Raw genomic sequence first — 27179 nt, forward strand, 5'->3', positions numbered from 1 at the left:
CCCGTCGGGTTAAAGGAACCACGTCAGTCTGGTTTGGGTCAAGTTGATCTGAGGTTCCAGTTTATTCATAATTCAAATTCAAAAAGACGTCGTAAATCCCTGAACGCAAATTAAGAAAGTGAAACTAATGAATAATTTAATTTAATGAGGTGTCTCCATCTCGTGTTCCACAGGGTTCTGGACTTGGACCGTTACTTTATTCTCTACACACGCTTGCTAATAATCAGGCAGCGTTTGTTGCAGATGATACTCAGATACACGTATCCCTGAAACCAGATGAGACCAGAACACCAGCTGCTCTCAGAACCATCAGGCTGCTGGTTCAGATAGAACTTTGTCTTTTTTAGTTTCTGCTGTTATAAACCTAGATGTTTGGAGACCTCCCGTGATGCACAAGGTCATTACATTTGCTGCAGCCTCATTCTTTGCTCCGGAAGGATCTGCTACTCTCAGGAAGCCAGAAGGGCAGAAATAAAGACAACAGATTTAAAATGGAGCAACATAGATGTTTATTATGAAAAAAAAAAAGTCACTAATCATCTAGTCATCTAATCAGGACCGAATCTGCCACGGTTTAACTTTACACTCAAACATCTTTTACACAGTGAAGTTAATGAGCCCGGGACTCCTCCTTCTCTTCAGGGGGAGGAGCTTCCAGCAGGATATCAGACAAAAAACATCTAAAATATCAGGCTGCTCCTTCAACTCATTTTATTCAGGTGTTTTAAAGTAGAAATCTGATGGGTTGAAGCAGCAGAAAAGAGCTGCACCTGCCAGGAGGCGGAGCCTCTCTTCCTCTGAGGCCGCTGGTTGGTCGGGGGGGTCACATGTTGTTGAATCCCATCATGCCTTTCATGTTTCCAGCAGCTCCCTGCTGGAACTGACGCATCATCGACTGAAGGCCCGCCATGCCGCCTGAACACACACACACACACACACACACACACACACACACACACACACACACACACACACACACACACACACACACACACACACACACACACACACACACACACACACAACACACACACACACACACACACACACACACACACACACAAACACACACACACACACACACACACACACACACACACACACACAGTGTATCACATTGTGATATCCTGACCAAAAATAAACTAAAAAAACTATTGTGCAAAAAACCAAAACAACCCAAAAAAAAGAAGAAAAAAATCGAGAGAAAAAAAAAAAAAAAAAAAGATCACACACATGAAGAAAAGAGCTGAAAGTTCACGACTGCTTCACGAACCAGAACTGGAAATGCGTTGCTACCAAACGAACCAATCACAGCCTCTCCGTCTGCGTTGGGTCTGCGTTGCCTCCACGCGTAGTTACATTTTTTGGGAGGTGCAGGTCAGGCTACGGTGTAAGCTACGGAGAGACTCCCGCGTAGCCACCGCGTAGGTGTAACGCAGAACCAGAATTCAGCCTTCAGTCTGATTAGCAGCCAAGCTAAAGTAGTTAACTCCCAAGAAGGGGACGTGTCAGCGCCTCTGGGCCCGTTTGTCCCGCCCATTTCAGTCTGTTCCTACCAACATGGCATCACAACAAAAAAGAAATGAGGCTTCAAAAGAACTCTTTAGAAAGCTCTTGAGGACATCACAGTCCAGTTCTTTTTGAAATCTATAGAACCGCACCTGGACTGACCAGAACCAATCTGAACCGCCCCAAATGTACCTGAATAAACCCAACCCAAAGCAGCTAAAGGGGTTTCCTGTTCCCTCGGGGTCGTACAGGTCTGATGGTGCAGGGGAGGAAGACTCTTACCCATATAATAATGATAATAATAATAATAAACTAATAATAATTACCCATATGGTGCAGGACGCGGGGGTCCATCATCTTGGCCATCTGTTGGTTCAGTTTGGCCATCTGAGACGGGTTCACGTTCTTGGACATGTCTCCTCCTGCAAAGATGTTCAGTCAGGACTCGGGTTCTGGTGTCTGGTCTCAGGTTCTGGTGTCTGGTCTCAGGTTCTGGTGTCTGGTCTCAGGTTCTGGTGTCTGGTCTCAGGTTCTGGTGTCTGGTCTCAGGTTCTGGTGTCTGGTGTCTGGTGTCTGGTGTCTGGTGTCTGTCTGTCCCCCCCCCCAGTACCTTTGAACAGCCCTTTGATGCCTCCCATCTTCTTCACCATCTGAGCGAACTTGGTGTACTGAGTGAGCAGCTCCTGCACGTCTCTGGTGGCCACGCCCGAGCCCCGGGCCACCCTCTGGATCCTGTTGGGCTGCTTACTGAACAGCTTGGCTCCGTCTTTGCTGTCCAGTTCTGAAGGAAGACAACCAGTCAAACCAGTCATGCCACTATAACACTGCACCACTTACACTTGATGCACGAGTAGCTGAGGCCCCGCCGGTCAGGACCGGTCAGTGCCAGTTAGTGGCCAGTTAGCTGACAATCCTCAACCAATCCCGGTGTGGGAACTGTTCAGAGAGAACCGTGGAGTCGGCACCTGTTGTGTTCCCTGGTTATTGCTACTTTATACCGCTAGGGGGCAGTGTTGTAGAGCAGATATTGTTGAGACGTAATGTGTATGCAGAGTAAGAAAGAATAGATGGTACTACTGAAATGTATGATACTACTACGATCTGCTGCTGAGTTATATTTTGCTGTACTGCTAGTAAGTTTAGTAAACAGCATTTTTGTTCTACATTCCGGCCATGTCATTGAGTTGCCAACACGACAGCACCAGTCCACTGATACCGAGTGTCCTGTTTGAAACTTCTCTTGAGACTCATGTTGGGCCAGGGCTCATCTGGACCAGTTGCTCTTTATCTCCACCAGTAGGTCAGGGCCAAACATGCTAGAAGCTGTGCAGTTGTTTCACTTCCCTTGAGACTCAGTGGTTCTGATGAGATGAAGAGAACCGGTCCAGACTGGTACTTGGATCAGTGCAGGTGAAGACAGGCGCGTCTGAGATCCTGCAGATGGAGGTTCTGACCCGGCAGTGGGCTGAACACTCCTGGATCTCAGCGCCACGTTGGCACAAATCCCGTCGGGTTAAAGGAACCACGTCAGTCTGGTTTGGGTCAAGTTGATCTGAGGTTCCAGTTTATTCATAATTCAAATTCAAAAAGACGTCGTAAATCCCTGAACGCAAATTAAGAAAGTGAAACTAATGAATAATTTAATTTAATGAGGTGTCTCCATCTCGTGTTCCACAGGGTTCTGGACTTGGACCGTTACTTTATTCTCTACACACGCTTGCTAATAATCAGGTTGTCTTCTTTCAGAACTAGACAGCAAAGATTGGGGCTGTAACTAATCTCAGGATAGGGTACAATACACCATATTGAGATAACGATACGATATTATAGCAGTATTTTTTAACAACCTTGAATGAGGAACATATGACTGGAAAAAAAATTTGCGTTTGCCCTATTGTTACAGTTTGTAATTATTTATAACTGTTTAAGTTTTAAAGAGAAAGCCAGTCCAACCATTTTCCACAAACTGAACTAAAAGTAAATGTCAGGTATGCAAGTAAAAATATTTTGCCACAAACTTTCTCATGTATGACTTGACTTTTTTCTTTTCCAGAAATTTAACAACTAAAATTAAATAAATAAACTATGAAAAGTCACAAACTCAAATTGCAACATGACTGTTATTTAGTTTATGACAGAGCTAAGAGCTTCACCTGCTCCAGCCTGAGGCCGTACGGTCTGGGGTCCAGTACACTGTCATTAGGTCCAGCTCTGGTTCTGGTTGTATAACGTCTAGAACACACGCGGATCAGGACTGGTGTGTGTGTGGTGTGTGTGGTTACCTTGGTCGTTCATGCTGTCCATGATGGTCATGAGCTTCTTCAGTCTGGCCATCGACTCCTGCTCATTCCCTTTACTCATGAAATCTGTTCCGAAGCCTGGAATCATCCCCTACACACACACACACACACACACACACACACACACACACACACACACACACACACTCTAAATGTTGTGCTTTCCACAGGTAACTGAACCACAGCCGGTGCAGTAGATGCTCACTAACAACCCCTAAAACCCCTTAAACCCACTAACGCCCCCTTAAACCCACTAACAACCCCTTAAACCCACTAACAACCCCTTAAACCCCTAACACCCCCTTAAACCCACTAACTCCCCCTAAAACCCACTAACAACCCCTTAAACCCACTAACAACCCCTTAAACCCACTAACAACCCCTTAAACCCCTAACACCCCCTTAAACCCACTAACGCCCCCTTAAACCCACTAACAACCCCTTAAACCCACTAACAACCCCTTAAACCCACTAACAACCCCTTAAACCCCTAACACCCCCTTAAACCCACTAACTCCCCCTAAAACCCCTTAAACCCACTAACTCCCCCTAAAACCCCTTAAACCCACTAACGCCCCCTTAAACCCACTAACAACCCCTTAAACCCACTAACGCCCCCTTAAACCCCTAACGCCCCCTTAAACCCACTAACGCCCCCTTAAACCCCTAACACCCCCTAGCAGGCGTGTTCAGGTGAGAGCAGGCGTGTTCAGGTGAGAGCAGGTGTGTTCAGGTGAGAGCAGGCGTGTTCAGGTGTGTTCAGGTGAGAGCAGGTGTGTTCAGGTGAGAGCAGGCGTGTTCAGGTGAGAGCAGGTGTGTTCAGGTGTGTTCAGGTGAGAGCAGGTGTGTTCAGGTGAGAGCAGGTGTGTTCAGGTGAGAGCAGGCGTGTTCAGGTGAGAGCAGGCGTGTTCAGGTGAGAGCAGGTGTGTTCAGGTGTGTTCAGGTGAGAGCAGGTGTGTTCAGGTGAGAGCAGGTGTGTTCAGGTGAGAGCAGGTGTGTTCAGGTGAGAGCAGGTGTGTTCAGGCGTGTTCAGGTGAGAGCAGGCGTGTTCAGGTGAGAGCAGGCGTGTTCAGGTGAGAGCAGGTGTGTTCAGGCGAGAGCAGGTGTGTTCAGGTGAGAGCAGGTGTGTTCAGGTGAGAGCAGGTGTGTGCAGGTGAGAGCAGGTGTGTTCAGGTGAGAGCAGGTGTGTTCAGGTGAGAGCAGGTGTGTTCAGGTGAGAGCAGGTGTGTGCAGGCGAGAGCAGGTGTGTTCAGGTGAGAGCAGGTGTGTTCAGGTGAGAGCAGGTGTGTTCAGGCGAGAGCAGGTGTGTTCAGGCGAGAGCAGGTGTGTTCAGGTGAGAGCAGGTGTGTTCAGGTGAGAGCAGGTGTGTTCAGGTGAGAGCAGGTGTGTGCAGGTGAGAGCAGGTGTGTTCAGGTGAGAGCAGGTGTGTTCAGGTGAGAGCAGGTGTGTTCAGGTGAGAGCAGGTGTGTGCAGGCGAGAGCAGGTGTGTTCAGGTGAGAGCAGGTGTGTTCAGGTGAGAGCAGGTGTGTGCAGGTGAGAGCAGGTGTGTTCAGGTGAGAGCAGGTGTGTTCAGGTGAGAGCAGGTGTGTGCAGGCGAGAGCAGGTGTGTGCAGGTGAGAGCAGGTGTGTTCAGGTGAGAGCAGGTGTGTTCAGGTGAGAGCAGGTGTGTGCAGGCGAGAGCAGGTGTGTTCAGGTGAGAGCAGGTGTGTTCAGGTGAGAGCAGGTGTGTTCAGGCGAGAGCAGGTGTGTTCAGGTGAGAGCAGGTGTGTTCAGGTGAGAGCAGGTGTGTGCAGGTGAGAGCAGGTGTGTTCAGGTGAGAGCAGGTGTGTTCAGGTGAGAGCAGGTGTGTGCAGGTGAGAGCAGGTGTGTTCAGGTGAGAGCAGGTGTGTTCAGGTGAGAGCAGGTGTGTTCAGGTGAGAGCAGGTGTGTTCAGGCGAGAGCAGGCGTGTTCAGGTGAGAGCAGGTGTGTTCAGGTGAGAGCAGGTGTGTTCAGGCGAGAGCAGGTGTGTTCAGGTGAGAGCAGGTGTGTTCAGGTGAGAGCAGGTGTGTTCAGGCGAGAGCAGGCGTGTTCAGGTGAGAGCAGGTGTGTTCAGGTGAGAGCAGGTGTGTTCAGGTGAGAGCAGGCGTGTTCAGGTGAGAGCAGGTGTGTTCAGGCGAGAGCAGGTGTGTTCAGGTGAGAGCAGGCGAGAGCAGGTATCAGTTTGAGATCATGATCTGTCCATCAGAGGCTCCTCCTCCTGGAGCTCTCAGATGGGACGGGGTTGCATCAAAGGAAAGCTCTGATACAATCCAACAGTTCCCTTAGCGAGGCCATCATCATCATCATCATCATCATCATCATCATCATCATCATCAGCTGTTCCTGACTGGATCTGCTGGTGCTGGTGTGTGATTACCATGATCTGTCCAAAGGGGCCCATCTTCATGATGTTCTGGAACTGCTCGTACATGTCTCTGAGGGTGAACTGTCCTGCAGGTGAGAGCGCACAGGTGAGACACGCCGTCTGACACCGACCTGGGGTGCAACTACCTACTTTTTGAGGGGTACGCAAAAACGTTACAGCAACCCCCCCCCTCAGCCTCAGTTTCTTTTGTTTCCGTGTATAAATCTTATTCATTCATGAATTTGCATTCCAGTCTTTTATTTCAAGTTCCATACATACATATAACAGCAGAATGATCAGCTCAATCACAAACTAAAAAGAAATTATGACATCTGAACAACAGTTTGTACCGTATGTAACAATGTTAACACTAAATTGTAACATGTCGTGCCTTTGCACTCGCCCATTTGTCAAGAATGTCCTCAAATGAAATAGACCGTGCCACACTGTTTTCAATAGAGATCACTGCTAACTGGGTCAAGCATCATCTCTGTCATTATTGACTTGTCATGTCTGCCTGCACTAATTTTCCCGAAAGGACACAAGTTGGTCAGCAGAAATTAAACTATACTGAGCATCTAGGTTTTTGTGCAACAAGCATTTTTAATAGCTTTGAATAAATTGCACATCTTGCTTATGCAATGTTTCAATATAAATCATATTTAGAAATTAATTACTTAGTATCAGTGGCCAACACTTCCACCTAATATTAGAAAAACTTCTTCACTTCCCCTGTCTGATTCTTTCTCTCTCTTTTCTTGTGAAGGAGCAGAGGTGCGTAATCAGTGACGTGCTGCTGTTATTAATCATATAAATTACACATAAACGCTGTTAAATACAGAAAATGCACACTCCAAATAATTCCCCCCCCCCTGTTGTTTTGGCGCCCCGATGCGCCGCATAAAGTGCATACACACTTTTTGCACCACTGACACCGCGGGCGGCACCGCGGGCGGCACCGCGGGCGGTGGGATGCCAAGCTCGCCTCCTCACCGTGTTTCAGCTTGTCGATCAGCTCCTCGTTGTCGTCCAGCTTCAGCTCGTTCACCCTGTCGATCAGCCCTTCGATGTCGCCCATCCCTGGGAGAAGTTCAGACGTTTCAGTGACAGACAGACACCAGCAGCAATTCTGAGGTGATAAAAGAGACTGCAGACTGCAGCTGCCACCACTCTCCTACACACATTTCTTACAGTCCGTCTGTAAAACCTGTAAAACTCCAGGATTAATGTTCAGATGGACATGGTGTTGGTACGAGGACCAATCCTTGTTTCTCCCGAGGGTGGTAGAACAGGTCCTGAGCTGGTTCTGGTCTGTCTCAGAAACATTCTGGTGGTGGTTGGCCAAAGGTCAGACTGAACCCAGCACTACACTGCAAGTGTCCTTGACAGCGTTTCCTTCAGACTCGCTGCTGTTCACTTCTGAAACACGTTTGGACGATGTTCACCGACTCCAGCGGGCGGAACCACAACCCGAACTGAGAAGGTTCTTACCAAGAAGTTTACTGATGAATGGCTGAGTCTTGAAGGGCTCAAAGTCGTCGATGTGTTCTCCTGTGCCGATGAAGATAATGGGACTCCTGGTGGCCGCCACACTGCCAGGAAACCGCACAAGGAGGAGAGTAAACCAACACCTTAGTGACATCGTCACACACAGAAGAGGCTGGACTTACGCGCTCAAAGCTCCGCCCCCCTTGGCGTGTCCGTCCAGCTTGGTAACGATCACAGACGCCACATCCACTTTGTCTTTGAAGGCCTTTGCCTGAGCCTCGCAGGCCTGACCGATGGACGCGTCCATCACATACACAATGTTGTCGGGTTGCTATGGAAACAGGAGCATCCTCTCACCACTGAAGGTCCAACATCTGCTGCCTACTCACAAGCCCACTGTGGTGCTTTCAGGTACTCACCACAGCGTTGGACACCTGCAGCATCTCCTCGAACAGCGAGTCCTCCTGCTTGTGTCGTCCACTCGTGTCCACGATGATGATCTCAAAGTTCTCCGCTTTGAACTTCTCCACACCCTCGGCGGCAATCACCACGGGATCCATCTCTGTGTAACTGAGCACAACTCTGGGTCAGGAGGGCCCCAAACGCCCCGCTCAACGCCGTCAGGAGGGCCCCAAACGCCCCGCTCAACGCCGTCAGGAGGGCCCCAAAAGCACCACTCAACGCCGTCAGGAGGGCCCCAAACGCCCCGCTCAACGCCGTCAGGAGGGCCCCAAACGCCCCGCTCAACGGCGTCAGGAGGGCCCCAAACGCCCCGCTCAACGCCGTCAGGAGGGCCCCAAACGCACCGCTCAACCCCGTCAGGAGGGCCCCAAACGCACCGCTCAACCCCGTCAGGAGGGCCCCAAACGCCCCGCTCAACGGCGTCAGGAGGGCCCCAAACGCCCCGCTCAACGCTGTCAGGAGGGCCCCAAACGCCCCGCTCAACGCTGTCAGGAGGGCCCCAAACGCACCGCTCAACCCCGTCAGGAGGGCCCCAAAAGCACCGCTCAACCCCGTCAGGAGGGCCCCAAACGCACCGCTCAACCCCGTCAGGAGGGCCCCAAACGCACCGCTCAACGCTGTCAGGAGGGCCCCAAACGCAACGCTCAACCCCGTCAGGAGGGCCCCAAACGCACCGCTCAACGTGCCCCCCGCTCAAATGCCGAGGCGTTCCCCTCCTCCAGAGCATCTCCTGGTCTTACCACATCAACATCCTGGTGAAGAATTCCCAGCAGCAGCTCCAGCACCTCTAGAGCACGTGTCAGACTCCTGTCCTGCATGTTTTAGATGTGTCCCTGCATCAGCACACCGTGATACAAGGAGCTGTGTCACCAACAGAACTGTTCAGACCTCTTCGACAAGCTGGTGACGAATCAGAATCAGGTGTGTTGTTGCAGGGAAACAACTAAAACATGCAGGACTGGAGTCCGACACCCCTGCAGAGACTCCGACACTAGAAACTCCCACTACAGGTCCTAAACCACTCCGCCACTGTGTTCCTGAGTGGGAGCATCATTCTCTCAGCAGAGGGGACCCCAGGGACCCCCAGGAGCTCCCTGGGTACAGGCTGAGAGCCAGGAACCACCAAACACCTCAGTCACCCTGCAACCATCAGGAGACACCTGCACCAGCTGAGGAGGAGCTTGTTGGATCTGAAACAACTTCCTGTCACTGAGACCATCTGCTGTAACATCTGGACAGCATCTGGACACGTCCCAGTAACACTGCTGCTTAACAGCGTCTACTGTTAATTCGCTCGTGCAGCTTTGAGACACTGATTTTCCTTTGATGGAGGTGCTGCTGATTCTGCTGGACACAACAGCATCGGTGTGGGGGAGTATAGAGGGGATTAGCATGACGTCACAGATGAGACTTCACAGCAGGTTACGCCCACTGAGTGTCAGAAAGACTGAGTGTCAGAAAGACTGAGTGTCAGAAAGACTGAGTGACAGAAAGACTGAGTGTCAGAAGGACTGAGTGTCAGAAACACTGAGTGACAGAAAGACTGAGTGACAGAAAGACTGAGTGACAGAAAGACTGAGTGACAGAAAGACTGAGTGACGGAAAGACTGAGTGACAGAAAGACTGAGTGACAGAAAGACTGAGTGTCAGAAAGACTGAGTGACAGAAAGACTGAGTGTCAGAAAGACTGAGTGACAGAAAGACTGAGTGACAGAAAGACTGAGTGACGGAAAGACTGAGTGACAGAAAGACTGAGTGACAGAAAGACTGAGTGGCAGCGTAAACTTTCAGTTTGAGCAACTGGAAAACATCTAAAATGGGAAAGAGCTGTTGTGCGATCAACTGTACTCATAGATTTAGCAAGAAATCAGAGTTATCGTTTTACAGACTGCCGAAAAATAAGCTTAAGAGAGACAAATGGATCGCTGCAATTCACAGAAACAACTGGATTTCAGGCACCAAAACGTGGATTTGCGGTTCCCATTTTGTATCAGGTAATGTTGGATTTTTGGGTAGCTAACGTTAAACGGTCAAATCATAAAGTTCGGTGTCCTCATCACTTTAATTTCACCAACAAATCCTGCCTTGAAGTCGGACCAAGAGTCAAGACTTTTGTATTTCCCCGGCGTAGAAATTAAGTACATATAAATATCAGGAAACTGGATTCGTGGCCAAATATTAATGTCTATGGACCACTGGTTCTTGGTAACTGTACCAAATATTAATGTCCATAGACCACTGGTTCTTGGTAACTGTACCAAATATTAATGTCCATGGACCACTGGTTCTTGGTAACTGTACCAAATATTAATGTCCATAGACCACTGGTTCTTGGTAACTGTACCAAATATTAATGTCCATGGACCACTGGTTCTTGGTAACTGTACCAAATATTAATGTCCATGGACCACTGGTTCTTGGTAACTGTACCAAATATTAATGTCCATAGACCACTGGTTCTTGGTAACTGTACCAAATATTAATGTCCATGGACCACTGGTTCTTGGTAACTGTACCAAATATTAATGTCCATGGACCACTGGTTCTTGGTAACTGTACCAAATATTAATGTCCATAGACCACTGGTTCTTGGTAACTGTACCAAATATTAATGTCCATGGACCACTGGTTCTTGGTAACTGTACCAAATATTAATGTCCATGGACCACTGGTTCTTGGTAACTGTACCAAATATTAATGTCCATAGACCACTGGTTCTTGGTAACTGTACCAAATATTAATGTCCATGGACCACTGGTTCTTGGTAACTGTACCAAATATTAATGTCCATGGACCACTGGTTCTTGGTAACTGTACCAAATATTAATGTCCATAGACCACTGGTTCTTGGTAACTGTACCAAATATTAATGTCCATGGACCACTGGTTCTTGGTAACTGTACCAAATATTAATGTCCATGGACCACTGGTTCTTGGTAACTGTACCAAATATTAATGTCCATAGACCACTGGTTCTTGGTAACTGTACCAAATATTAATGTCCATAGACCACTGGTTCTTGGTAACTGTACCAAATATTAATGTCCATGGTCCACTGGTTCTTGGGGTAACTGTACCAAATATTAATGTCCATGGACCACTGGTTCTTGGTAACTGTACCAAATATTAATGTCCATGGACCACTGGTTCTTGGGGTAACTGTACCAAATATTAATGTCCATGGACCACTGGTTCTTGGGGTAACTGTACCAAATATGAATGTCCATGGACCACTGGTTCTTGGTAACTGTACCAAATATTAATGTCAATGGACCACTGGTTCTTGGTAACTGTACCAAATATTAATGTCCATGGACCACTGGTTCTTGGTAACTGTACCAAATATTAATGTCCATGGACCACTGGTTCTTGGTAACTGTACCAAATATGAATGTCCATGGACCACTGGTTCTTGGTAACTGTACCAAATATTAATGTCAATGGACCACTGGTTCTTGGTAACTGTACCAAATATTAATGTCCATGGACCACTGGTTCTTGGTAACTGTACCAAATATTAATGTCCATGGACCACTGGTTCTTGGGGTAACTGTACCAAATATTAATGTCCATGGACCACTGGTTCTTGGTAACTGTACCAAATATTAATGTCCATGGACCACTGGTTCTTGGTAACTGTACCAAATATTAATGTCCATGGACCACTGGTTCTTGGGGTAACTGTCAAGTCCAACTGACTTTAATTTAAGCTGATAATCATCTGTTATTCCGTCTTCTCCACTAGTTTCAATTCAATTTTATTTATATAGCGTCTAATACAACAGATGTTGTCTCTAGACGCTTTCCAGAGATCCAGAACATGAACATAAACATAAACATAAACATAAACCCCCGAGCAATTATTATATAAACAATGGCAGGTAAAAACTCCCATAGTGGGAGAAAAGCCTTAAGCCAAACAGTGGCAAGGAAAAACTCCCCTTTAGGAGGGAAGAAACCTTGAGCAGGACCAGGCTCATAAGGACCCGAAGGCCAGGAGGGTCCCCCCTCTACACTAGCTGTAGAGGGAGGAGAGCTGTAGAGAAACAGCTGCAACACTAGTTGCCACTCAGTGTGAGTAAGGGGGGAGGGGGGGGGTCCAGTGGGGAAGTGACGTCAATGCAGACCCTCTATTTGGGTTTCCTTTTTACAAACAGACTTCCAGAAACAACTGCCGTGTGACTTCCTGTTTCCAGGTGTTGGACTGGGCTTGGTGTCAAGCATCAGCATGAGAACTAGGGCTGCAGCTATCGAATATTTTATTAATCGAGTATTCTACTGAAAATTCCATCGATTAATCGAATAATCGGATAAAACATATTTTTGTTTAGTTAAAGAGCAATTATAAATATACATAAGATGTTAGATGTTAATTGACATCACTAAGACTAAATTATATAATACAGTAGGTTCTTGGATGTGCATTTAAAAACCCTGAACTTACACCAGTTGACCAAATTCACTGCCTTCACTCAAAAAACTAACGATCTTACCAAGAAATTTTCTTATTTCTAACCTAAAAATGCCATTACACCTGATAACACACATCACTTAAAAGGATAGGTGTTTTTCCCCACTTGTTTCAATTGAACTTTAATTTGTGTCAAGCACATTTTAAGTTCTAGTTAAGTTTTAAGTTAAAGTATAAGATTTTGAGTTTTGGCAGTGTTTAAAATAAAATTCTGAGCCCTGCTGTATTGGAGCACATTAGACACCAGTGCTGCTTGTTTTATCCATAAATAACTACAGAGCTAAAATTGAAAACTACCCAGTTAGCTTTATTACGTTTTTATTTTTCTGACATTTTTTGCCTTTTCTTTTAGTTAAAGCTGTAACGGGAACAGATGTTTAGAGGAACCTATGTATGTACCGGGTTAGAGGGGGAACATATAGGAGAACGGACCAGAAGAATATAGCGTGGATTGAAAATAAAAGTTAAGCACTGAGCTACATGTGTCTCGCGTCTGGGCCATTGCAGACTGCCTGAGCACTTTATATATATCTATGCCTGAGCATTGCATGTTACTAAAACCAAACATATCCACCGCCTCTTTCTTCTTCCTTTACGTGCGCGGCGTCAGCGCGTTGTGCTGCATTAAATGTAGTCCGGGCGAAACACCCTGCTTTGAGCTGGCAAAATTAAACGATTCCTCGAGGCAGAGAAAATTCCTCGATCATTTTTTGTAATCGAATTACTCGAATTATTCGAGGAATCGTTTCAGCCTTAATGAGAACGCTTTACTGGAACATCCAGGACACGACCCCACGCCCAAGTTTCCAGAGGTGGAGCATTGTTAATAAACATTTAAGTTGAATCAAGCTTCGCCTTTCAACTCAGCTCCCTCTTCACCACGACGGTCCAGTACACCGACCGCATAACTGCAGACGCTGCACCGATCCGTCTGTCAATCTCACGCCAATATCCACTCTAGTATCTCAAAATTCATTTGGAAAGGGAAGCAACCTATAGTAAAACTAGCCACTCTCCAGCATGATAAAACCGCAGCAGGTCTATCACTTCCTAACTTCAAACTTTATGCATTAGTTTTTATTTTCAGACTTCTTTCTGTTTGTTTTGACCCACACATACAGGTGTCTTGGAGGCCCATAGAAGAACATTTAGGCCCAATCTCAATACTCCCCCTACTTTTCTTCACTCGCCCTTCTTTTCTTCCCTACCCCCTAAAAAAGAAGGGGGAGATTTTAGGGCACTTGAGATCTAGGGCCCTTGGCCCAGATGCCTGTCCCATTTCTCCTACTCCCCCTCGTTTTCATCCCTACCCTGATCAGGAAGCTGAGAGCCAAAAGCTGTTTTAATTTCAGCTGTAGCGCTGTTAATATGCCACTTTATTAAGTTTTAATATTTTTTCAGCCGTAAAAGTAACCGTTAAGATCCCCAACCTGGGCTCAGTTTATCCAAATAACGCCTGTTAAGAAATTTGCTCAGAAGATTTCGGGATTTCTGCCTGACTGCCGGCTCCGGAGCTTATGGGTCTGCGTTAAATCGTCGCAGAGCCTACGGCGTAGGGTTCGGTGTACGGCGCGCGTCGCAGCGTAACCTACACCGTAGGCTCTGCGTCGATTTAACACAGAACCATAAATCAGATCCGCTATCTTCACTTCAGCTTTATCTGAAAGTGTGTAAATTACCCAGATAACAGCTGGATTACTTTGTGGTTTCTGAAAACTATTATATCAGAAACATCCAAAACAAATCTGACGAGTCACAGGATTATTTCTCTCTATTTCTCACAAAAAAAATGCTTGCTCCCTCGGTCACAATCTGAGACGAGTCTGCAAATGATGTTTGCCCTCGGTCGACGAGTCAAATCGACGCAGAGCCTACGGCGTAGCTTACGTACGGTATTACGGTATTTAACACCAAAAAAAAACAAATCAATTCATCTCTTTGCAGTTTTTGTTAAAGTAAGACCACAGGATCATTCCTTCACATGTTTTGGCAATACCCGCCTGTATTATCATTCTGGCAAAAAGTCTGTATATATCCAACGTCACTGGAAAGGCAACCCCATGTCCTCCCAGGGTCTGACTAATGACGACTCTCAGTTACATTTACAATACAAAGAAAAAGTTGTGGACCTGGCAGGATTAACAGTTGCTAAAAAAATGCTTGCTCTTCGATGGAAACCACCGATCTACCAACATGTCACTGGTTTAATCTGTTGGACATTCTACATATGGAACTTTCAGTGGCAAGAATTCATGGTGCGGGACCCGGACATTAAAAATATGGACACATGCCATTGAAAAACTGTCTGGTACCGCCGTCGCCGCAACTGCCCAAGACAAGGAAACTGGGAAGGTCCCTGAACTCAACACAGGATCCATCTCTGTGTAACTGAATGCAACGGGGACTCTGGAGGGTCCCTGAACGCACCACCTGCAGAGGAACCACTTACCTGCCGTAAAACGGGATTCTGGCTTTGGTGGCATTCTGCTTCAGTTGATCGAAGGCACCTGAGAGAAGAAACTACGTTTAACAAAAACACCAGTCCTGCTGCTGGAAATGAGTTCCCTGAGGGGCGTGGCTGTGTGTGTGTGTGTGTGTGTGTGTGTGTGTGTGTGTGTGTGTGTGTGTGTGTGTGTGTGGGGGGGGGGGTGGCTGTGTGTGTGGGGGGCGTGGCTGTGTGTGTGTGTGTGTGTGTGGGGGGGGGGGGGGCGTGGCTTGGCTTGGGGGGGCGGGGGGGGTACCTGCTCTGAAGGTGTCCGCACAGATTAGACAGGTCTTCCACCCCTTCCTCTGGTAATAATACGCCAACTGCAAGAAGAGCACACGTCAGAGAAGACGCCTGTGTGGACACGAGTCTCCGTCCTGACTGGTTCTGACTGGTTCTAGCTAGTTCTGGTTGGTTCTGACTGGTTCTAGCTAGTTCTGGTTGGTTCTGACTGGTTCTAGCTAGTTCTGGTTGGTTTTGACTGGTTCTAGCTAGTTCTGGTTGGTTTTGACTGGTTCTGAGCTCGGTTTTGACTGGTTCTGACTGGTTCTAGCTAGTTCTGGTTGGTTCTGACTGGTTCTGACTGGTTCTAGCTAGTTCTCGTTGGTTTTGACTGGTTCTGACTGGTTCTAGCTAGTTCTCGTTGGTTTTGACTGGTTCTGACTGGTTCTAGCTAGTTCTCGTTGGTTTTGACTGGTTCTGACTGGTTCTAGCTAGTTCTCGTTGGTTTTGACTGGTTCTGACTGGTTCTAGCTAGTTCTCGTTGGTTTTGACTGGTTCTGACTGGTTCTAGCTAGTTCTCGTTGGTTTTGACTGGTTCTAGCTGGTTCTCGTTGGTTTTGACTGGTTCTGACTGGTTCTAGCTAGTTCTCGTTGGTTTTGACTGGTTTTGACTGGTTCTAGCTAGTTCTCGTTGGTTTTGACTGGTTTTGACTGGTTCTAGCTAGTTCTCGTTGGTTTTGACTGGTTCTGACTGGTTCTAGCTAGTTCTCGTTGGTTTTGACTGGTTCTGACTGGTTCTAGCTAGTTCTCGTTGGTTTTGACTGGTTCTGACTGGTTCTAGCTAGTTCTCGTTGGTTTTGACTGGTTTTGACTGGTTCTAGCTAGTTCTCGTTGGTTTTGACTGGTTCTGACTGGTTCTAGCTAGTTCTCGTTGGTTTTGACTGGTTCTGAGCTGGGTACTGACTCTCCTCTGCCCTCTAAGGGTTCTGAGACTGAGGAGCTTCCTGGAGTCAACCTTCATGGTCATTTAGAAACCTGGCGCGTCAGAGACCTATAGATGACATCACATACCCCTTTTACACCAAGCTGGTTCCAGGGCTGGTTCTGGGCTAGAGCCAGACTTAGCACCAGTTTTTTGGTTTTACACAGCCTAAGCGCCGGCTCCTGGCTCTCAAAACGGGTGCTACGCCAGCCCCTTTGAGCTGCTGGGCCAGCTCAAAGAACCGCTTTACGTCGGGGGCTGGGGGCGGGGCTGGGGACGGTGTTACTGAACAACCAAAGCAGAATAAACACGGAAGCGCGCCGTTTTTAAACAACGGAGCGTGGAAGACGGTGGTTAAGTTAGCAGACTCTTTTATTATTACATCCATTTATTTAATAATGGATGTAAAACAGAAGCAGCAGTGGTCTACGGTACAATCCATCAACAGTAACGTCTGCGGGCACGGAGTCCGCCGATGCAGCGGCTCCCAGCCCGCGTCCCAGCCCGCGGGGAAGCGTTCCAGCCCTGGGACGCTTCCCCGGGGGCTTGGACGCCGGGGAAGCGCTGCTGCCCCGGCGGGGAAGCGCTGCTGCCCCGGCGGGGAAGCGCTGCTGCCCCGGCGGGGAAGCGCTGCTGCCCCGGCGGGGGAGCGCTGCTGCCGAGGCGGGGAAGCGCTGCTGCCGAGGCGGGGAAGCGCTGCTGCCGAGGCAGCGGCGATGGCTCCGTGCCCGCCGGTACTCCGGCTCCGTGCCCGCCGAGGCAGCGCAGCTCGATCCATTTATTTAATAAAAATGCCTGGCCCGCGGGGATGCCTCCCAGCCCACGGTTCTGGTTCTGGTTCTGGTTCTGGTTCTGGTACACCAACGTAGAGCCTACGGCGTATGTTACGTAGGAGGAGAGGAGAAGAGCTCCTGTCCCCCGGGGCTGCCGGCTGTGACGATCGACGCAGAGCCTACGGCGTAAGTTACGCGGCGACGGGCTCCGTACGCCGTACCCTACGCCGTAGGCTCTGCGTCGATTTAACGCGGAACCATAAATCAGCTCCGGAGCCGGCAGACAGCCAGAAATTCCGAAATTTTCAGAGCAAATTTCTTAACAGGCGTTATTTGGATAAACTGAGCCCAGGTTGGGGATCTTAAAGGTTACTTTACCTGAAAAAATATTAAAACTTAATAAAGTGCCATATTAACAGCACTACAGCTGAAATTAAAACAGCTTTTGGCTCTCAGCTTCCTGATCAGGGTGGGGATGAAAACGAGGGGGAGTGGTGACGTGATGACGTGGCTCTCTGGCCAGCTCCTGGGCAGCACCAGCTCTGTGTAAAAGCAAACGGTTCTTACTTAGAACCAACCGCGAACCGGCTCTAGCACCAGCACTAGCACCAGCCCTGGAACCAGCTTGGTGTAAAAGGGGTAACAGAGGTGTGTCCAGGATCGTACAGCACGGCTGTGTGTCATCTTTACACCATCGTCTTCACACCTTTAGATGCCAGTTTTTGAATAATTTCTCATTGTTGCGCTGATGCTCCGCTGCTTAAATGATGGTGGTGGTTATTTTGAAAAGTGGGTTATAGGGGTTTCCAACAGGAAAGGCTGCACAGTCCTTCAGAAGGAGGTACCTTGGAGCACGTGGTGGTCTTGCCGCTGCCCTGCAGACCCACAAACATGATAACGTTGTTCTTTCCTTTGGTGGGGGTCCAGGCTTTCACACCAGGGTCCACCAGCTGCAACAGACATCACACGTCAACATTTCACACCCCAGAAGGCCCGACATGATGAGCTGGTCCCGCTGTGCTGGTCCCGCTGTGCTCACCTTCACCAGCTCCTTGAACACGGCGTGCTGGATCATCCTCCTCTTGTTCAGCCCAGAGGCCATCTCCTCCAGGTCTATGGCCGACCTGAGGGACAACACGCCTCGTCAGCAGCTGCAGGGACACAACCCGCCGCTGCAGGGACACAACCCGCCACCGCCGCAGGGACACAACCCGCCGCCGCAGGGACACAACCCGCCACCGCCGCAGGGACACAACCCGCCACCGCCGCAGGGACACAACCCGCCACCGCCGCAGGGACACAACCCGCCACCGCCGCAGGGACACAACCCGCCACCGCCGCAGGGACACAACCCGCCGCCGCAGGGACACAACCCGCCACCGCCGCAGGGACACAACCCGCCACCGCCGCAGGGACACAACCCGCCGCCGCCGCAGGGACACAACCCGCCACCGCCGCAGGGACACAACCCGCCGCCGCCGCAGGGACACAACCCGCCACCGCCGCAGGGACACAACCCGCCACCGCCGCAGGGACACAACCCGCCGCCGCAGGGACACAACCCGCCGCCGCAGGGACACAACCTGCTGCACGTTTGGTTGCTGGTTTATTTAGCATTAGCAACAGCATTAGCTAGTCTTCCTGGGGTCCGACACACACACAAATTAACACTTAATACATAACATACATTATACATGACAAACAAAACAATAATAGACACATCTCCCTTAGTTACAAACAACACAGAGGATAAAACTAAATCACCATCATTCTCAGACATAAATACATAGAAATTAAATCAAATAGCACGGTGGCTTAGTGGTTAGCACTGTTGCCTCACAGCAAGAAGGTCCCCGGTTCGACTCCCAGGCCCGGCAGGGTCTTTCTGTGTGGAGTTTGCATGTTCTCCCCGTGCTTGCGTGGGTTTCCTCCGGATACTCCGGTTTCCTCCCACAGTCCAAAAACATGCATACTGGGTTAATTGGTGATTCTAAATTGCCCGTAGGTGTGAGTGTGGTTGTGAGCATGGTTTGTGTGTTTATATGTGGCCCTGCGATGGACTGGTGACCTGTCCAGGGTGTAACCCCTGCCTCTCACCTGAAATGAGCTGGGATAGGCTCCAGCAGACCCCCGTGACCCCGCAAGGGATAAAGCGGGTATAGATAATGAATCAAATAAATCAAATAAAACGCCTTCATAAACAAAACCTGCCTGAAATGACCTGATCTTAGAATTCTTGACCACTTTTCACCTTAATAATCATATTAATAAGCTTGTAATACGGCTTCCACTACCTGTAATTTTATTCAAACTTCATTCTGTTCCTTCTAAATGTCAAATCATCATTCTCATCAATCATCATTTTAAAAGATATTGTTTCAACTGAAACTTAAACCAATCTTTGATATCTGCATGAGAAATATGAACTTGTATAGAGTTCCAGCCAACCATGGCTCTGTAAGAAAAAAGTTCTCTGAATCCTTTCTGATATGATTCTTGTACTGTAACCATGGTGAGCAAAATGATAATATAATCTGTCATACAGTTGTTTCGGAGATCGTGTCACCAGTATATTCCTCAAAGAATTTAACAAAGTATAGGTAGACCTTTGTCTTATAGATATCCAGCCTAGATTCTTATACTGGACATATTAAATCTCACATTAGGTCTCTGGAGGAGCTGCCGACTCACTTGACATTCTCTCTGAGCTGTTTGACCAGTTTGATGTTGACGTCGGCCTCCAGCAGAGCGGCGCAGACCTCCTTCAACATGGCGTTCAACACCTGGAAACAAACACATCAGGATCAGGAGGGGGGTGGATCCCTCAAAGCTGCAGTCCTTCACTGGTACAGGTCACGTCTGACTGACGGGAGTGTTTCTGGACCGTTTGGTGACATCCGTCACAGGTGGAGAACCCCACAGAACCGTGCTGGGCCCGCCATCGCCTTTGTTAAGACACATAGTGTGCGTCCCAATCCTCCCCCTCGCTTTCTTCACTACCCCTAAATTTTGCTCGTTCCCGTGAGGGTAGTGGTGTCCCAATTCCTCTTTTCCCCTAGGGGGAGGGGGCATAACGAGGGCGAGGGGCTGAGAATAGCCCCTTCAAATCGAGGGATTTCAGATGCTCACTTCGCGAGCGAGGGGGTATAAAAATTTCCCAGAATGCTTTTTGTCCTCATTTGCGGGCTGAATCAAAAAAAAAACAAACATGGCGGACATTTCTTATATGAATAAAATCAATATTTGAGTATAAAAATGCGTTTTGATTACATTTCTAACGAGAAATATATATTTTACTTTCATAATATTCACTCAGTGAATGTACATAATCCCTTTTTTGTCCGTTGTTCACGAAGATCGCGCCGGAGTAAAGGCTGTTAGGTTACGCCGTAGGCTACGTAACCTACGCCGTAGGCTACGTAAGCTACGGCGTAGGCTACGTAAGCTACGGCGTAGGCTACGTAAGCTACGCCGTAGGCTCTGCATAGATTTGACACGCCGACCGAGGGCAAACATCATTTGCAGACTCGTCTCAGATTGTGACCGAGGGAGCAAGCATTTTTTTGTGGGAAATAGAGAGAAATAATCCTGAGACTCGTCAGATTTGTTTTGGATGTTTCTGATATAATAGTTTCGGAGCAAATTTCTTAACAGGCGTAGCTACAACTGTTAGATTTCATCTACTCACTCACTCACTCATCTTCTCCCGCTTTATCCGTTACCGGGTCGCGGGGGCAGCAGCCTCAGCAGGGATGCCCAGACTTCCCTCACCCCAGACACTTCCTCCAGCTCTTCCAGGGGGAGTCCGAGGCGTTCCCAGGCCAGCCGAGAGACATAGTCTCTCCAGCGTGTCCTGGGTCTTCCCCGGGGTCTCCTCCCGGTGGGACATGCCTGGAACACCTCCCTAGGGAGGCGTCCAGGAGGCATCCGGTACAGATGCCCAAGCCACCTCAGCTGACTCCTCTCAACGTGAAGGAGCAGCGGCTCGACTCCGAGCTCCTCCCGGGTGACCGAACTCCTCACCCTATCTCTAAGGGAGCGTCCAGCCACCCTGCGGAGGAAACTCATCTCGGCCGCTTGTATCCGCGATCTTGTCCTTTCGGTCACTACCCAAAGTTCATGACCATAGGTGAGGGTAGGGGCGTAGATTGACCGGTAAATCGAGAGCTTCGCCTTTCAACTCAGCTCCCTCTTTACCACGACGGTCCAGTACATCGACCGCATTACTGCGGACGCTGCACCGATCCGCCTGTCAATCTCACGCTCCATTGTTCCCTCACTCGTGAACAAGATCCCGAGATACTTGAACTCCTCAACCTGAGGCAGGACTTCTCCACCCACCCGGAGAAGGCATGCCACCCTTTTCCGGTGGAGAACCATGGCCTCGGTCTTGGAGGTGCTGATTCTCATCCCTGCCGCGTCGCACTCGGCCGCAAACCGCCCCAGCACATACTGGAGGTCCCGGTCTGATGAAGCCAACAGGACAACATCATCTGCAAAAAGCAGAGATGAAATCCTGAGGTTCCCAAACCGGATCCCCTCCGGCCCCTGGCTGCGCCTAGAAATCCTGTCCATAAAAATTATGAACAGGACCGGTGACAAAGGGCAGCCCTGCCGGAGTCTAACATGCACCGGGAACAAGTCTGACTTACTGCCGGCAATGCGAACCAGACTCCTGCTTCGATCATACAGAGACCGGACAGCCCTTAGTAGAGGGCCCCGGACTCCATACTCACTCAGCACCCCCCACAGAATGGCACGAGGGACACGGTCAAATGCCTTCTCCAGATCCACAAAACACATGTAGACTGGTTGGGCAAATTCCCATGAACCCTCGAGCACCCTGCGGAGGGTATAGAGCTGGTCCAGTGTTCCACGACCGGGACGAAAACCGCATTGTTCCTCCTGAATCCGAGGTTCGACTATCGGCCGTAATCTCCTCTCCAGTACCCTGGCGTAGACTTTCCCGGGGAGGCTGAGAAGTGTGATCCCCCTGTAGTTGGAACACACTCTCCGGTCCCCCTTTTTAAACAGAGGGACCACCACCCCGGTTTGCCACCCCAGCGGTACTGTCCCCTTCCTCCATGCAATGTCGCAGAGGCGTGTCAACCAAGACAGCCCTACGACATCCAGAGACTTGAGGTACTCAGGGCGAATCTCATCCACCCCCGGTGCCCTGCCACTGAGGAGCTTACGAACTACCTCAGTGACCTCGGCTTGGGTGATGGACGAGCACGCCTCCGAGCCCCAACCCTCTGCTTCCTCAGTGGAAGGCATGTCAGTCGGGTTAAGGAGATCCTCAAAGTATTCCTTCCACCGTCCGACAATGTCCCCAGTCAAGGTCAACAGCTCCCCACCAGCACCATAAATGGTGCCGGCAGAGTACTGCTTCCCCCTTCTGAGGCGCCGAACGGTCCTCCAGAATTTCCTCGAGGCCGACCGAAAGTCCTCCTCCATGGCCTCCCCGAACTCCTCCCAGACCCGAGTTTTTGCCTCCAAGACTGCCCGAGCCGCGGCCCGCTTGGCCTGCCGGTACCTATCTACTGCGTCAGGAGTCCCACCGGCCAACATAGCCCGGTAGGACTCCTTCTTCAGTCTGACGGCATCCTGTACTTCCGGTGTCCACCACCGGGTTCTAGGATTGCCGCCACGACAGGCACCGGAGACCTTGCGTCCACAGCTTCGAGCCGCCGCGTTGACAATGGAGGCAGAGAACATGGTCCACTCGGACTCGATGTGGACCATGAGTCCACAGAGTGAGATTAAATGTGGTTTAATAGATTTCATCTATTAAACCACATTTTCCTAAATTATTTATTTCAGCCAGCGTAATTCTCAACAGAGCTGCAGGTTTCTCTCCCGGGACGACGGCGCAGCTTTACCCAGCGATCACGTCTGTCCCCCCGGCTGTGAGCTGCTGCTGCTCCCCGGGGCCGGGGGCTCTTCTCATCTCCGAAAACGTCGAGTCAAATTTCTTAACATGCGTTATTTGGATAAACTGAGCCCAGGTTGGGGATCTTAAAGGTTACTTTTACGCCTGAAAAAATATTAAAACTTAATAAAGTGGTATATTAACAGCGCTACAGCTGAAATTAAAACAGCTTTTGGCTCTCAGCTTCCTGATCAGGGTAGGGATGAAAACGAGGGGGAGTAAGAGAACTGGGACAGGCACCTGGGCCAAGTGCCCTAGAATCTCCCCCTTCTTTTTTAGGGGGTAGGGAAGAAAAAAAGGGCGAGTGAAGAAAAGTAGGGGGAGAATTGAGATTGGGCCATAATCTGTTCTTTCATTCCTCTGCAGACAATGTCCAAACATGTGACCCGACATGAACTCAGCAAACCTAAAATGTCTGCTGGTGAACGATTGTGAGAGATGATAAACAAGAGGAAACCGCCATACGGACACACACACACACACACACACACACACACACACACACACACACACACACACACACACACACACACACACACACACACACACACACACACACACACACACACACACACACACACACACACACACACACACACACACACACACACACACACACACACACACACACACACACACACACACACGGGGGATAGTCATTGTGTGGTTCTTCAGGAGATTCTGTCACCAGGAACATTTGTAGAACCATGAAGATGATCAGACTTTGACAGGACAGTCTGAGGAGGGTAACAGGGAGCAAAGTGTGGAACTGGTTTAGTCGAGCTGTGACCGGTTTAGCAGGTTGGTCAGGTACCAACACTCTGCGGAGGTCAGTGAGAAGGTTATGCAGATAAACTGAATGACGTTTTGGAGGATTTCATGATTCATGGGAGTTGGTGGGGTCTAGGGGGACTTGTGGAAATGTATGGGGGTCCAATTAGGATGTATGGAGATTATTGGGGGGTTTATGGAGATTATTAGGGGGTGATTAGGTCTGTGATGGAGTCAGTTACCTCTTCATTGATGATTGTGGCATTGCTGAGTGACCTCAGCGCCGAGGTGATCTTCCTCCCCAGATCAGCCAGCACCATGGCGGCGGTTTGAAGGGAACCTGAGAGGCAACAGAATCACACAGAAACGTCAGCACAGGCCGGATCCAGCTGCATCTTTGCATCAGAGCACAAACGTCACACTTACTGTGGGTGTTGGCGTTTGTTGTGGAGGAAAACCCCCCAGCTGAGCTCTAGGTAGATCAGACCAGTGAAGGCTGCAGCCGCCCACTTCCTGTACACAACAAAGAAAACCCATGAGCTGGTCGACCTGCATCAACTACAAACGGGAAATAAACCCAACTGGACCAAAAGTCCTCTGCAACAGAAGATGCTCCACTCTGTCAAACACAGCGTCTTTCACACCGACACCCGGAGGGTTCCCAAATCCGGAAATAAACCACCAACTTCAGGTTTTCTTAACCTGGAACAACTAATCCAGAGCCGCCAGCGACACGGCTTATGAGTTAATGTTAGGCCCACTGAGTGCAAGCTGACTCATAGGGGGACATATTTTAGAAAATCATAATAAATAAAAACGGAGATCGAGGTCCTCGAGGACTGGACTCGTCCGCTGAGGTCAAAACCACGCAGGACAGCGGGGAACTGGGTTGCAGAGGTCGATAATCCAGGTGCCATAAAATAAAAATCCAGTCCAAGTTGTTCCAACCATCACTAAAGCAGCTCCTCTGCAGGTAGATGGTTGTTAGTGAAAACACCTGTTCTAAACGTACAGGCTGATCCAGAAACACAGCAGGGTTTTTACTTTATGGCATCTGGATTAAACACCTCTGCAAAAAACAACCAATTCCCATGTTGCAAACAGCAGAAATTGCTGTAGCATTGTCTTCACATGCTTCTTCAGGGGGGTGGAACAACAGCTGGACAGGAGTTTTACTTGATGACACCTGGATTAAACACCTGGATTAAACACCTCTGCTGGGTTGGGAAACACTGGTCGAGATGGATGATTAACTGATTAATTGATTTCCTCTCAAGTTGCTGTTAGCTCAAGCTATGTTTACGTTAGCTGGTTAGCTTTATTTGTCTCAACGTGAATTATATCATAATAAATATTATTTGTATAAATCCAGCCTCCAGATATCCAGCACCGGTCCAATTTGGACGGAGACGTGGGCCTGAGCTCCAACTATTGACTAGCAGCATGTTAGTTCCCCAGCTGGTTCGTGTTGGTGAAGTTCTGGGACGAGTGTTGCCATCTCCGAGCCTCCGTGAACGTAGCACGCCGTTTCTTGGAGACGGTGAAGAGAAAAAGAGATTCATGTTTGAGTAGCGAAGAAAAGGCTCAGGTACCGAAGCTCTGGGCTGACACCGAGCCGTCACCGCCGCTGGTTCTGGTCAGACCGCTGTTCTCCGGGACTGGGCCGGTGTATCGTTCCTGGACACGGAGACCTGATGCAGCCGCAGCAGAACTCTTTCAAAACAACGTCATCCAACCTGGAAACCGGAAATATGACGTCACATAACCCGGATGCAGATCGAGGGTTTTTTTCTACAGCTTTATTTAAATAAAGTACGGAAAGGTATTAGGGCCAAACTAAGACAAAAAAAAAGGAAATTACGAGAATAAAGTCATATGATGAGAATAAAGTCGTAATATTACGAGAATAAAGTCGTAACCTCACCAAAGTAAAGTCGTAATATTACGAGAATAAAGTCGTAATATTACGAGAATAAAGTCGTAATCAGAATCAGAATCAGAAAGGGGTTTATTGCCAAGTTTTCACACGAGGAATTTGTTGTGGGGATTGGTGCAACACAATACAAATATAAAAACAAATATATAAGAGATAAAATAAAATAGAATGAAATGTATACACAATAAAAAGTATAGACAGTAAAATAAAATGTAGACCGGAAATGTACAAAATGAGGTTTTAAAGTGCCGGGTGAGTCTGTACAAAAGTGACTTAGCAACTTAGGATAGGTAAAAAGTATAGACAGAAATGTACAATGAGGTTTGTAAAGTGCCGGATATGAGTCTGTGCAAAAGTTACAGGATTGGAGTTTTTACGAGAATATTACGAGAATAAAGTCGTAATATTATGAGAATAAAGTCGTTATTTATGAGAACTCTTCTCATAAATAGAAGAGCTTCTTCTCCCTGTGTTAAAATGAGGAATATTGAGCATCTTATGAAGTTATATTAATATATATATATATATAATATATTTAATATTACTTTATTCTCGCAACATTATGACTTTATTCTGGTAATTTTACGACTTTATTCTCATATTATTATGACTTTATTTTCGTAATTTCCTTTCTTTTTGTCTTAGTTTGGCCCTAATACTCCGTTGTAATAAAGAACATTAAAAGGACACAACAAATAATTTTATTTATATAGCAGTTATAACAAACCAAGTCTCTAAGCGCTTTCCAGAGTAGTTTGGATCTAGAGTCCTGCGGTTCCTCAGGTTTTTTTTTATTTTTTGTTTTTTTGTTAACAAAAATGTATTGAAAATATACAAACTCTCAAAGAGGATAATGGAAAAATATCCATTTAAATGCAATATGAAAAGAAAAGAAAAAAATGGAGATTCTTGTAAGGAATACAAAAAACAAAAAACAAGGCGCTCTAAGAATCAAAAGGTGCATTTGAATAACAAAATAAATTAAAGCTGCAAGCAGCGATGAAAGGGCCCTCGCAATGTGCAATTTTCACCAATAAAAGTCAAGGACTCAAAACCGAGTCCGATGACACCACTCACGACTCTCTATATCAAACCAATCAAAAGTTATGGCAGAAAATAGGAACTATCAAATATCGACCAAACAGAAGAAGGGGCGGGGCTAATTTGGAACAATTCAATTCAATTTTATTTGTATAGCGTCTAATACAACATATGTTGTCTCTAGACGCTTTCCAGAGACCCAGAACATGAACGTAAACCCCTGAGCAATTATTACATAAACAATGGCAGGTAAAAACTCCCCTACTGGGAGAAAAACCTTAAGCCAAACAGTGGCAAGAAAAACTCCCCTTTAGGAGTGAAGAAACCTGGACCAGGACCTGGATCATAAGGGGGGACCCTCCTGCCGAAGGCCAGACTGGGGCAGTCAGGGACGTCAGCAGCACACAGCAGGCAGGTGGAAGC

The 27179-nt window shown here is 48.2% G+C and overlaps 1 protein-coding gene across 1 annotated transcript; it reads right to left on the bottom strand.

Moving 5' to 3' along the window:
- Positions 1–485: 485 nt before the first annotated feature.
- On the bottom strand, positions 486–25530 carry srp54 (signal recognition particle 54). The gene is made up of 17 exons (XM_061743696.1): positions 25372–25530; positions 24206–24292; positions 24022–24119; positions 19768–19859; positions 18116–18200; positions 17922–18026; positions 15356–15422; positions 15064–15121; positions 8101–8251; positions 7864–8012; positions 7685–7785; positions 7187–7273; positions 6206–6279; positions 3792–3900; positions 2120–2290; positions 1836–1931; positions 486–915 (listed from the first exon to the last, which is right to left on the bottom strand). The coding sequence occupies exons 3-17, from the start codon at positions 24097–24099 to the stop codon at positions 824–826; spliced, it is 1515 nt and encodes a 504-aa protein (XP_061599680.1). The 5' UTR covers positions 24100–24119; positions 24206–24292; positions 25372–25530; the 3' UTR covers positions 486–823.
- Between the last annotated feature and the right edge of the window lie 1649 nt (positions 25531–27179).

The sequence above is a fragment of the Cololabis saira genome, chromosome 16, assembly GCF_033807715.1.
Source record: "Cololabis saira isolate AMF1-May2022 chromosome 16, fColSai1.1, whole genome shotgun sequence".
In the NCBI taxonomy this organism is placed as follows: Eukaryota; Metazoa; Chordata; class Actinopteri; order Beloniformes; family Belonidae; genus Cololabis; species Cololabis saira.

Bases quoted from the DNA above. Each gene is read 5' to 3' on its own strand.
- srp54 (XM_061743696.1), bottom strand. From the start codon at position 24,099: ATGGTGCTGGCTGATCTGGGGAGGAAGATCACCTCGGCGCTGAGGTCA. The intron at 19,860-24,021 runs GTAACTGACTCC...GTTTGTTTCCAG, and splicing joins CCACAATCATCAATGAAGAG to GTGTTGAACGCCATGTTGAA. The intron at 2,291-3,791 runs GTAACCACACAC...GTCTTCCTTCAG, and splicing joins GGACAGCATGAACGACCAAG to AACTGGACAGCAAAGACGGA.